At 38.3% G+C, this 13,585-nt stretch overlaps 1 protein-coding gene across 7 annotated transcripts in view; it reads left to right on the top strand.

The window, feature by feature from the left end:
* The window catches only part of Tbc1d12 (TBC1 domain family member 12), a 105,958-nt gene that overhangs the window by 66,093 nt on the left and 26,280 nt on the right, over positions 1-13,585 (top strand). For 5 of the 7 annotated variants that reach the window (XM_052713598.1, XM_052713596.1, XM_052713593.1 and 2 more), the window contains 2 exons: positions 8,969-9,051; positions 11,924-12,041. In XM_052713598.1, the coding sequence (XP_052569558.1) occupies positions 9,027-9,051; positions 11,924-12,041 (143 nt within the window). In that variant the 5' untranslated portion in view covers positions 8,969-9,026. The remainder of the gene's footprint in view (positions 1-8,968; positions 9,052-11,923; positions 12,042-13,585) is intronic. The other 2 variants (XM_052713597.1, XM_052713594.1) reach the window with 1 other exon arrangement.

Genomic DNA, 13,585 nt, shown 5'->3' with positions numbered 1-13,585 from the left:
ATTATGTAGACCTGGCTGGCCTCCAAACTCACAGAGATCCACCTCCCTTTGCCCCCGACTCCCCCAGTGCTGGAATTAAAAATGTGCCCCACCACAATGAGCCCTTATAAAACAAACTCTTTATTCTTTCCAAGAATGATGACGTACACCTGTAGTCCCTTCTATCCAGGAGGCTGAGGTAGGAGCATCACTTGAAATCACAAATTTGTGATCAGACTGGGAGACACATATATACATTCATACACAGACACACACAGACACACAGACACACACACACACACACACACACACACACACACACACACACAGACTTCAATCTCAGAACTGTACCACCACCAATAAAACTAACTTGTTTTTTATGCCTGTTTCTATTTAAATACAGTATTCTTTATCTTATGGCAGGTATTGTTAGGAGAATTATTTTGGTTTTGATGTTTAATATATATTTAAGATAAACCTGTCCTTGCCTTTTATATCGTATAACTACTGAATGTCAACTAGCTCATTTACTACTATTAAGAATCTATTCTTGGACTGGGAGATGGCTTAGTGGTTAAGAGCACTGGCTATTTTTTGAGAGGACCCAGGTTCAATATTCAGTACCCATATGGCAATTTACAACTATCTGTAACTCCAGTTTCAGGCCCTCTTCTGGCCTGTGGGTACCAAGCATGCACATGGTGCTCAGAAACACATGAAGTCAAATCACCCATACACAAAATAATAGTGCAATTAAAAAAATTTCTTTTCTTATGGGTTGGGCTACAGTTTAGAGGTACAGTGTATATTTAGAATGTGCAAGGCTCTGGGTTCAATCTCCAGCAAGAATATTATACCCTTACTAAAGCAATACTATTTGTTTCTTAATCTCTTTTCTCCTCTCTGAGTCTCCTGGGTATGGTTCTTTTGTTGTTGTTAGGTTTTTTTGTCTTTTTTTTTTTTTTCTAGCATCTTACCACGTTGCTGGTCTCCATCTGTTACCTTGTTGAGCATAAATACAGAATCTGGAGCTAAACAAAAGTTTAGAATGTTTTGTAGTGTTTTCAAAGAAGACAAAAGGCTGGGCTTATAAGTGCATTTAAGACTAAAAAATTGTGGCCCTCATACAACTTTTTAATTGGGTAGAATTGGGTATGGGAATGATCTGGATGTGATATATGTCTACCCATGGATCGCATAGTTGATTGGACGGACTTGTCTGGCTAGGCGGGTGTCTCACTTACCCCTCTGCGTGTGTTGAAGGGATCCTGCAGGTATTGCCACTGGTGGGAAATTGAGCATGGAGAGATAATGCCAGCACTCAGGAGGCAGAGGCAGGTGGAGCTCTGTGAATTTGAGGCCTCCCTGGTGAACAAAGTAAATTCTAGAACAGCCAAGGCTATCCAGAGAAACCCTGTCTTGAAAAACTAAAAAGAAAAAAAGAAAACTCAGAACACTGCCAGTTTTGTGGGCACTAGATCAGGCCTCTCTGGACTGACCCTGTGGTTTATTTTCCTTACACACTTAAACATAGTAGGACTTGTGACCTGTGACCTTTACAATAAGAATGAATTCTGTTGACTGATAAACAGAGCTCAGGTCTAGAAGGATTTGTGATAAGCAGGATAGATTGTCTTGGTGGAGGATGCCAAAGTTCATGGGGCCTCTTTCATAGGGATGTGTTCTATTCACTTGAGAGACAAAGCTCAGTATCAAGGCCTAACCAGTTGCTCAGGATACTGGGGGATCCAGGAAGGCTGGATCATAGAATGACAGAATGACCACTGGTTGATAGACCACTTTTCACTCTGGCATTCTAGGTGACTCTCTGTTACTCATTTCCTTCCATTGAAGAAAATAGGCCCACGTGACTGACAATCCTGGTTTCTCCAGTGCTTATTCTAAGCTGTGCTTCCTACACATGTCCTTCCTAATGCAGTGTGTTTGGTCAAAAAGGATGGCCTTCCATCATAGAGGAGGACAAGTCACACACACACACACACACACACACACACACACACACACACACACACACACACACACACACACCCGAACCTCCAAATGAGTTCTTAATGTAGTAACTTTATTCTCGATAATTTTTACATTGATTTTCTTTTAACGCTTTTTAGGGATGTGGTAATAGGAGCTGGGAGTACTGACTCATAGCTGTTATTTCAGCACTTGGATGGCTGAGACAAAAGCATTGCTGTGAGTTGGAGGCCAACCTGTGCTATATAGTGAGATTTGTGCAACCCTGGGGTATGGAGTAAAATCCCTGTTTGATCCTTCCTGTCCCTCATCCCCACCCCTATAATTAGTAATGAGACCATGTAAAAGTTTCATTTCAGACTTCAGGTATAAAAATGAACCTAGCCAATTCCAAGATTCTATTCTTAAGAAAGTCATTTGCAGGAAAGCAAGAATGATGAGATAAGCAAAGAAAGAATATTTGGTTGGTTGAAGATCTGTGTCTTTTATTGAGTCTTTGTTACCAACTTCACTCTTCCACTGCTGTCTACTTCTTTTTTTGTTTTGTTTTTAAATTTTTCCCTTACTTATTTTACTTTATGTGTATTTGGGTATTTTGCCTGCACATGTGTCTGGTGCCGGCTGAGGCCAGAAGAGGGAATTGAATACCCTGGAACTGGAGTTAGATTTATGAGCTACCATATGAGTACTGGGAACCAAACCAGTGAACTTAACCTCTGAGTGATCTCTCCAGCCCCTATATCTACGTCTTTGACCCTTTATGGCAGCCTGAACAAACAGTTCTTGAAATAATATGATTTGAAATTGGCTTGAAATAATATTCCATGCATATAATTGTATGTAATATCAGTCTACCAAAATTGTATAAGCACATAAAAAGGACTTTTCTGTTTTTTATTCTATTGCTCTAAAATTAATATAGCAATTAATTAGAATTAAGTATTGGAATTAAGTATTAAGAATTAATGTGATCTTTGTGCCATTCAACTCTGAGTTGCTATAATGAATTCTTCTTAAATTTGAGTGGGGCTGTTTTAGAAGGGAAATGATCTATGTACACTTATATAATTGTCATTTAAACCCACAGTGTCTTTCAAAGGTGCTTGAATATGGAAATGTTTAATCACTCATTATTTATCTCTTCAATGAGTTGAAAAATAGGTGTAGAGAACTGAAGTAAATGAAAATTCAGTGTTATGAAGGATAAAACCAGATGGAAATCCATGGGTACAGCATGAGCACCAAGTAGAACACCTACCCTTTCTCTCCCAGAATACCTTCTAACAGATTTGTGTCAGATAACATCTATCCAGTCAGAGGCTGAGAAGCTATGGCAGAGTCCTTAGTAATTTTGTAGTTTTTTGTTTGTTTGTTTTTCAAGGCAGGGTTTCTCTGTGTAGCTTTGCACCTTTCAGGAACTCACTTTGTAGACCAGGCTGTCTTCAAATTCACAGAGATCTGCCTGCCTCTGCCTCCCGAGTGCTGGGATTAAAGGCGTGCACCACCACCGCCCAGCATAATTTTGTAGTTTTTTTTTTTTCTGTTCATGGATGCAGACAGGTTCAAGTTAGCCTGTTTAGTTTTGTTTTGTTTTGTTGTTTGTTTGTTTGTTTTGAGGCAGGATCTCACTATATAACCCAGGCTAGCCAGAACTCATTATGTAGATAAGACTGACCTCAAGCTGACAGAGAGCCACCTGCCTCTGCCTCCTGGGTGCTGGCTTACTTTAGAATTCAACTTACTGGTAATGACATTCTCTTAGCTGTGAGATATCATCTATGAGAGCAATACAGAAAGGGCAGAGAGCTAGAGAAATAACTCAGTTGGTTAAGGGTACTTATGGCAATAACTACTCATAGTTATTATCAGCAGTCAGTTACTGTCAGTGGTCACCTTGACACAAACCAAGAGTTACCTGAAAAGAGGGAGCCTTTTCTTAGTTACTAATTATTGCAGGAGGGCCCAACCCCCTGTAGGCAATGCTACCCCTTGGTAGGTGGTTGTATAAGAGCAGGCTGAGCATTAGTTAGGGGAATCCAGCCCATTAAGCAGCATTCCTCCACCGTCTCTGCTTCAATTTCTGCATCCTGGTTCCCACCTGGAGCTCCTACAGTGGCTTGCCTTGGTTATGAGCTGCAACATGGAACTGAAATAAACCCTTTCCTTTTTAAGTTGCTTTTAATCAGGATGATCTCAGCAATGAGAAACAAACTCAAACATGATTCTTGCAGAGAACCTATTCTTGTGGTTCCCAACACCCATATCAGGCAGCTACAACTGCCTGTAACTCCAGTTCCAGAGAATCTGATGCCCTTTGGCCTCTGTGTGTACCTGCATACACATAGTACACATAAACCCACAGAGATACTCATACAGACATATAAAAAATAAATAAATCTTAGGAAAAAAGACATAGAATTTCCTCTTTAGCATGGAATTGGTGTTGGAAGCTTCCTCCTATATAAACAGAAGTGATAATGTAAGGAGTTTCTTCACTGAAGGAAACCTGTGCTTGGTTCTCCCTTTTCTTTTCTTCTTTTGTTTCCGTAATTTTAGATACATCTGCAGTCACTGTGTGTATGGGTTCTTCTTACACTGCACAGGTTTTTATGGTTCAAATGTTTCTTTACAGATGGAGCAATTTTAGCACTGAAATCTCACTTAGGTTATTTCAAATACAGTACTTTCTGTAAATTTATCCTTTTGTTTATTTTTTATATGCCTTTTCCTCTACTAATCTAAGTGAAAATCAAGTAATCCACTGTGGTTGATATATTTTGCACCCCGATAAACTTATCTGGGGTTCAGAGAAACAGAACAGCCACAATATTAAACATAGAGGTTAGGCAATGGTAGCACACACCTTTAATTCTAGCATTCTAGAGGCAGAGATCCATCTGGATCTCTGTGAGTTCAAAGCCACACTGGGAACAGCCAGGCATGGTGACACATGCCTTTAATCCCAGGAAGTGATGTCGGGAAGCAGAAAGGTATAAAAGGCGTGAGGACCAGGAACTAAAGCTGGTTAAGCTTTTAGGCTTTTGAGCAGCAGTTCAGCTGAGATTCATTTGGATGAGGACTCAGAGGCTTCCAGTCTGAGGAAGCAGGATCAGCTGAGGAATTGGCAAGGTGAGGTGGCTGTGGCTTGTTCTGCTTCTCTGATCTTCCAGCATTTATCCCAATAACTGTCACCGGGTTTGTTTTTATTAATAAGACCTTCTAACAATTCATGCTACAATCCACAGAGAAACCCTGTCTCGAAAAACAAAAAAAGAAAACCAAGAATCAAGAAATCAAGACATCCTTAAGGAATATGATGTATCCAGATACACTAAAATGCTGCTTTGTGTCTCTTCAGTTTGCTAAAGAAAAATTAAAAGAAAACCACTGATACAACAGTTTTTAAAAAGTATCAGTGGGTAAAATTGCTTCTATTTTTCTTCTAGCAACTTCTTTAACAACTTCAACAACAGCTTCTTTGAGATAGTGTCTCACTACATGGCTCAAGCTGATTTAGGATTTGTAATCCATCTGCCTCAGTTCCTGAGTGCTGGGGCTGCATGTGCACCAGTACCAAACTAAATAATAGAAATTCTGAAAGGTGCTAGTGAAAAGTGGCTATGGTGGGTATGAATAAGAATGGTGCCTAGAGGCTCATTGTCTTAGTTAGTGTTCTATTGCTGTGAAGAGCCACCATGATCAAGGCAGCTCTTATAAAAAGAAGGCATTTCATTGGGGCTGGCTTACAGTTTCAGAGGTTTAGTTCCCTCCCTCCCTTCCTTCCTTCCTTCCTTCCTTCCTTCCTTCCTTCCTTCCTTCCTTCCTTCCTTCCTCCCTCCCTCCCTCCCTCCCTCCCTCCCTCCCTCCCTCCCTTCCTTCCTTCCTTCTCTCCCTCCCTCCCTCCCTGAGACAGAGTTTCTCTGCCTTGGCTGTCCTGGAACTTGCCCTGAAGACCAGGCTGGCCTTGAACTCAGAGATCCACCTGCCTCTGCCTGGGATTAAAAGTGTGTGGCACCAAACCTGGCAGGTTTAGTCCATTTTTGTCATTGACAGGGAACATGGCAGCATACAGACAAACCTAGTACTGGAGGAGAAGCTGAGAGTACGACAGGCAGCAGGAAGAAACACAGGGACTGGCTTGGGCTTTGGAAACCTGAACCAACACCCCATCATCCCCCCCTCACCCCCAGGGACACACTTCCTCCAACAAGGCCATACCTACTCCAACAAGGCCACACTTCTTTTTTGTTTTGTTTTGTTTCGGTTCGTTTTTTTATTAAGAAATTTTCTACTCACTTTACATACCAACCACAGATCCCCCTCTTCCCTCTTCCCACCCCCAGCCTTCTGATTCCCCATGGGAGACCTTGATTTGGAAAGTGTGGGGATGGGGGGGTGGGTTGCGGGGGAAGGTCACACTTCTTAATCCCTCTCAAATAGTGCTACTCCCTAATGACCAGGCATTCAAATATATGAGCCTATGGGAGCCATTCTCATTCAAACCACTATACTCATATAGGTGTGGCCTTGTTTGAGGAAGTATGTCACTGGGTGGAGGGCTTTGAGGTTTCAAAAGCCCATACAGGCCCAGTCAGTCTTCTCTCTCCCCTCTGCTCTTCTCTTGGCTCCTCTTCTCTCCTCCCCTCCCCTCCCCTCCTCTTCTGTCTGTCTGTCTGTCTATCTATCTATCTATCTATCTATCTATCTATCTATCTATCTATCTATCTATCTATTTCTCTGTTTCTGTGTTCCTGTCCTCCCTCCTTCCCCCGTGGATCAGGATATAGCTCTTAGCTACTGCCTCCACACCCTCCCCCCTTTATTTGCTTCTTCAGACAGATGTAAAAATCAGTGAATTTTTGTAAAAGAAAAACCACCCTAATATATGTATGTACTGTTTTTTTTTTCTGCTTTATTTACTGTATAGCATATGGTTATCTAGCAGTTGGAGTACTGAAGCTCTTCTCTTCAAAATGTCAAAGATTGCTGAGCATGGCAGCACTCAGGCAGAGGCAGGCTAATCTCTTTCAGTTCAAGGCCAGCCTGGTCTATATAGAGAGTTCCAGTGAAGTCCTGTCTCAAAAATAAAACAACATAACAACAAAGATTGATAGGATAGTTACTATATGGTTGACTCAACTTTGTATTTTAATAATTGAACCCTATTATGCATGTTCATGTTTGATGATTGAAGAAGTCAGCACCAGAACTTAGAATTAAATAGTAAGCCAGTTATTCATGTATTATTTTAAGAGTTTGTATCTAATACTTATTTTGAACAGTCATTATCAAAACACTGAAACTGCAATGAAAAAAAGTACAATTTAAGATTGCCTGTAAATGCCAGGTGGTGGTGGCAGCTGTGCATGCCTTTAATCCCAGCACTCAGGAGGCAGAGGCAGGCAGATCTCTGTGAGTTCAAGGCCAGCCTGGTGTACAGAGTGAGTTCCAGGACAGCAGAGCTACACAGAGAAACCCTGTCTCAAAAAAAAGAAAGAAAGGCAAGATTGCCTGCAAACATCAGTTTCCTAACTAATGTGTAAGTGGCAGGTTAAAGGTATTGGGATATTTTGCCAGTCTCTGTTCCCATTCTGTTCCCAGCATGGACTGTCAATGCTCTTTACTTTTCCACGTACTGGAAATTGATCCCCAGTCTTCTGCAAGAGCAGTCACTGCTCCAAACTACTGAGCCTTCTTTCCAGCCCCCCATTCTATCTACCTTTGTCTGTCTGTCTGTCTGTCTGTCTATCTATCTATCTATCTATCTATCTATCTATCTATCTATCTATCTATCATTTATTTCCAAGACAGAATCTCACTGTGTAGCTATGGCTGTCCTGGAACCCACTATGTAGACGAGGCTGGCCTGTATCTCACAGAGATCCACCTGCCTCTGCCTCTGCCTCCCTAGTTCTGGGATTTAGCATGTATGCTACTATGCCTATTTCCCATGCTATTACTTTAAAAACAGTTTTTAATTTTTCTTTTAGAGACAGGGTCTCACACTGTTGTCCAGGTTCATCAGGAACTTACAGTATAGCCCAGACTGGCCTCAGATTCATGACAGCCCTCCTGCTTCAGCCTCCCAAGGGCTAGGATTATAAGCATGAGTCCCTGAACCCTGCCTCTTGTCAAATTATTCTTAAAATGTGTATAATTTTTTAGTTGTATGTCAAAAGAGTTATGAAAAAAGAATTCTAGGAAGTGGGTATAACAAATAATCTAAAGTTCAGATATTTAAACATTTTAGATCTCATATTGCCTAAGATCTGAAATGTTTAAATATCTAAACATGAGTTAACCAGATGGTTCAGTGTATGAAACTGTTAAGTTTGAGAACCTGAATTCTGACTCTAAGACTCATATAGTAAAAAGCTACAAATTGCCCTTTGACCTCCATGCACAGGCCTTCCCCCCTACACACACACACACACACACACACACACACACACACACACACACACAAAGTAATACAATTAAAAAATAAATAAATATGGGGCTGAAGAGATCAGTGATCTTGCTCTTTCAGAGGACCTGGGTTCAGTTCCAGCACCCACATGGGCAGCTCACACCATCTTTAACCCTTCTTCTGGCTCTGCAAGCTCCTGTACATGTGGTACACAAATACATAAACTCAGGTTCACATATAGACTTAAAATATATAAATCTTAAAAATAAATGTATGTTTACATATATAAACATGAAGTATAAATGTCTATATATACCCTAAATATTAGGAATCTGGATTCCGAGTTTGTTTTGAAATGTGGAGTTCCTTTTTTCCTTTCACTTACCTTTTCTTTGTTGTTGAGACAGACCAGGCTGACCTCACAGAGTGCCTCCTGAGTGTTTGGATTAAAGACCTGCCCCACCATGTCCACTCATTTACATTTTCTGTGAAAATAACTTTAGGTTAGCAATTTTTGTATCTGGTTCTAAATAGGTAATATGTTTAAGAGTTGTTTAAAATTTGGTCTTTTTTTTTTTTTCTTTTAAACAGGAATCTTCCTGCGAAGTCTGTGGAAGAAGCCTTACGTCACCGGCAGGAGTATGATGAGATGGTGGCTGAAGCTAAAAAACGAGGTATATTTGACTCACAAGGCTGTAGTTAATTTTCAGGTTTTTAAGTAATTTTATTATGAAGATGATCTTATTTTTCTCCAGCAATTTTTATAATTTAGGTTTATTTGGGGGTTTGTTGTTTGTTTTGGCTTAGGTTTTTTATTTTATTTTAATTTTTTTGAGACAGAGTCTTATTATGAAGCCCCTCTGGCCTTGAGCTCATCATCTATTTCAGGACTCAGTCTCTTTAGTTCTGGGATTATAGGTGTAAGCCACCATGCCCAGATTTAGTTTGTTTGTTTTCTTTTTTAAAGACGATTATAAAGATATTATCCTAATGTTTCACTTGAATAGTATTTAGACTTTCGGCCTTTTACATTATAACCATTTTCATGCAATGACAGTCACTCTTCCTGTGTTACTTACAGTTTTCTACATTACTCTGAGAATATAATTTGAATCTAAAATTTGCTTTTATAATTAGTAAAGTCTATCTAAAGTCTCAGTGTTGTCATTTGTCTCATAAATAAATACTATCGTTAGCGCAAATTCATGTTTTTATTCATTCTTTTTTCCTCCAACTCTCTCTACCTAGTATATATGAGTGTACTTTAACAGTATATATAAAATGTGTTGACCATCATTAGTTAAGGATAAATACTCATTTTTTACAATATATATATATAATATATAATATGTATTATATATAATTTTTTCTAATATCTATAAGATATTTATTTTGTATATGTTTTAAGACAAAATTTATTAACTGATTTTTTTTTTCCCTTTGGCTTAAGTGAATGGGATGGAGTATGTAATACTAGCATATAGTTCTGCTTTATGCTACTGCTTTGGAAGTCAAGTTGTGTCTTTAATGTTAGAGTAAACATAATGTATGGAAGCCCAGTAACTGCTTTCTAAAATGCCTAATTACTTGAACATTGGTTAAATTTTTTTTTAGGATTATTTATTTATTATGTATACAACATTCTGCCTCTACATATGCCTACATGCCAGAAGAGGGCACCAGATATCATTACAGATGGCTGTGAGCCACCATGTGGTTGCTGGGAATTGAACTCAGGACCTCTGGAACAGCAGGCAGTGCTCTTAGCCTCTGAGTCTTCTCTCCAGCCCACATTGGTTGAATTTATTTTAATATATAGAATTAAAAATATTTCTTGAGTTCGAGGCCAGCCTGATCTATAAAGCAAGTTCTAAAACAGCAGGGCTCCACAGAGAAACCCTGTACTGAAAAAACAAACAAAAACTACATAGCAGTAAGCTCTTATTTACTGCTTTACCTTGACTTTACTATTTGACTAATATTTATTGAGAAGTAGATGGTACATTGTATAATAGAAATAATAATGAGTTGGGAATGCTTTAGGCTTAATCCTATTTTATGTGATCTCTGGTTGTGATACTTTGAATAGGCCCACTGTTTCCTTAACTATAAAATTGGAAGCAGGTGACTAGATTGGGTTTTCAACCTCTTGTTTACAGCTTCTTTCTTAAAAACATCTTACATACAATAAACATACATGAAACATAAATGTGGAGCCAGTGCTTGGCTTCTCATTTGCCTCTCAAGACAGTTTCTGAGGCACGCAAGAAACACAATTTGAAAGTACTTCGGCTAGCTGATCTTCTACAAGTTCTTGCTGGTTCTAAAATTTTTTTTATAACTTTTGATGTTTTTGTTTATATGTTTTTTTGAGACAGGGTTTCTCTGTGTAGCCCTGGCTGTCCTGGAACTTGCTCTGCAGACCAAGCTCACCTTGAACTCACAGAAATCCATCTGCCTCTGCCTCCAAAGTGCTGGGATCAAAGGCATATGCTACCATCGTCCGGCTTTATAACTCTTTATTTATAGCCCACTTTCTTCTATATTTGAGGCAGCTTTTGTTCCAAAATTGTGACCTCTAAATTCAGAGGTGCTTTAGTTTTGTTTGTTGAGAAATTTTTATTTTAATCTAATTAGTAAAATAAAACACCATGCTAAAAGGTATTTATATAGTAATAGTGTTATTAGCAAAATTATTTTTAATGTCGTATTTATATTGAAATTAATAAATCCATTGTGTGAAAAAATGGCTCTTAGTTGCTTGCAGTTTTTTAATATAATTATTTCATGAAAAGATTTCATTTTGTAGATTAAGTTAACAAAAATATGTTGCATAACCAGCCAGCATAGTGGTCCACACCTGTATTCCCAGTCCTAGGCCTAGAGGCTGTGCTAGAAGGATGAAGTACATGTGAGGACAACCTGGTATACATAATGAATTCCAGGCTATCCAGGAAGAGACCTGTCTTAAGATACCCTGGGGATGTAAATCAGTTGGGAGAGTGTCTGCCTGGGTAGACCCTCAATATTGCATAAACCAGGAGTGGTGGCACACATCTGTAATCCCAGCACTTGAGAGGTAGAAGCAGGAATATCAGGAGTTCAGAATTATCCTAGCTTCATAACAAGTTTGAAGCCAGGCTGGGCTACTTGAGACCCTGTCTTAAAAATAATTAAAGGATATAAGAGAGAAAAAAAGGCAAAGAAAGATGTAGAACAGCCAGAGACAGCATAGGCAGCCTTGTGGAATTTTGTCTCAATGAAAACAAAGCAAAAAACAAAAAGAACCAGAAAGAAGTAACCGCAGTTTACTGGTCATTTTTTAAAAAATTCTTTTTGCCCTTTATCCCATTACTTTTGTAAGATAGGTGATACTTTAAAATGATGTTAAGACAAGGATTTTGTTTTTCTTTTTTCTCCCTTTTTCTTCCTCTCTACTATTAGAAGATTCTTCTTGAAGGAGCCTTTTTTATAGACTTAGGTACACAGGAAGGGATTTTGACCTAGCTCATTTGTATTGAAATAATTCTTACTTGTTCAAAACAGAAATTAAAGAAGCACATAAAAGAAAAAGAATAATGAAAGAACGATTTAAGCAGGAAGAAAGCATTGCAAGTGCAATGGTAATTTGGATCAATGAGATACTGCCCAATTGGGAAGTGATGTAAGTAAGCAGATTTTCCAGAAGTTTAGTGTGTCTCCAAATATTTCATCTTTTCAAAGTCTATTTTACCACTTCTCAGCATGTATCTTATGCTGTAACTAAATTTTACTATTAACCATTACCTGAAACTCTTCATGTTTATCTCTACTCCTTCATGAACTCCTGTCTCTAATGCATACTTTTCTTACTGGCCATCCTCTGTACTGTCAAAATCTTACCTGTCCTCTGGAACCCATGGAATATGAGCTGACTCAAGAAACTTTTTGTCTTCTGAATTACAATTTTTCTTAATTCTAATATAACACTAATTATAAAAGATTCATTATTGGAAGAACTCACTAAATAGAAAAAAATTATAAGGTACATTTATCAGATGTTAAAAAAGTTTCTAAAGTTGAGTATGATGGTACATGCCTGTGATCCCAGCAATCTGGATGCTGAGACAGGAGAATTGCCATGAATTTAGTGCCAGCCTGGGTCATGGAGTGAATTCCAGACCAGCCAGAACTACTAGACAGACAGTATCTATAAATAAATAGATACATTAGAAAAGAAAGAAGAATAAAGGGTATTTTTAAATGCTGTTCTCTTAACTAAGAAAATCCGTAAAATACGATCTTTTCCCTGTAAAATTCCTGTAGTATTTTGAGGCTACCTTTCCTCTTGCCCACCCTCTTTGGTCTTTTCTTTTTTGACAATATTTCTACATATGTTTTATCTTCCCTCTGGACTAAAGGGTTGAAGGATACCTTCTACAATGTATGTTGGATCTACATTGACAATTTGTTAAATATTGGAAATGTGACAGACACAGTAGTCCCATTTATCTATACTCTCACTTTGTGAAGTTTTGGTTGCTTGTGGTCTAAAAATGGAAAATTAACTAATTAAATATAAATAGAAAATTCTAGAAATTAAAACTCAGAAGCTTTAAATTGTGTGCCCTTCTGAGAAGCACAATGAAATCTATTTTGCACTACTTTGTCATGGCCATATATTATCTTTTGTCCAACATGTCCATGCGGTATACATGACCTGCCCATTTCTCACTCAGTGATATTTCCATTACCTGAGCTACTGTCATGTATTGCAGAGCTTCTGTTAAGTAACTCTTCTTTCACTTATATAAGAGTAGGGATGCAGGCGATCACATTTGTCAAAGAGAAGCTGTGAAATACTTCCTTTAAGTAGAAAAACTAGAAGTACCCTATTTTGAGTGAGAGAGAAGCAATATTTATAAAACATTATAATATATCCTTTTATTGTTAGCTATTATTCATCTCTTATTGTGTCCAAATTATAAATTCAAATTTAATGTTATATTTGTGTAAGAAAAATCTCTAGTTTGAAACTATTTGTGATTTTGGAGTTTAGAATATATTCTCTGCAGATAAAGAAACTCTTAAATTGTCTGTGTTAAGTAGTTGCATTTGAGTCTTAGTACTTCTATAAGGCATTTATATTTTTGCTTACCTTTATCCTACTCAAGGTTATCTAGCTCAAGGTTGGAGAAGCTAAGTGATTTGCTCAAGGTTATACAATGC

Source organism: Peromyscus californicus, unplaced genomic scaffold (genome assembly GCF_007827085.1).
Source record: "Peromyscus californicus insignis strain IS unplaced genomic scaffold, ASM782708v3 Scaffold_4__1_contigs__length_199733344, whole genome shotgun sequence".
NCBI lineage: Eukaryota > Metazoa > Chordata > Mammalia > Rodentia > Cricetidae > Peromyscus > Peromyscus californicus.
The sequence above is the reverse complement of the archived record's forward strand: the minus strand, read 5'-3'. Positions and strand labels throughout refer to the sequence as shown.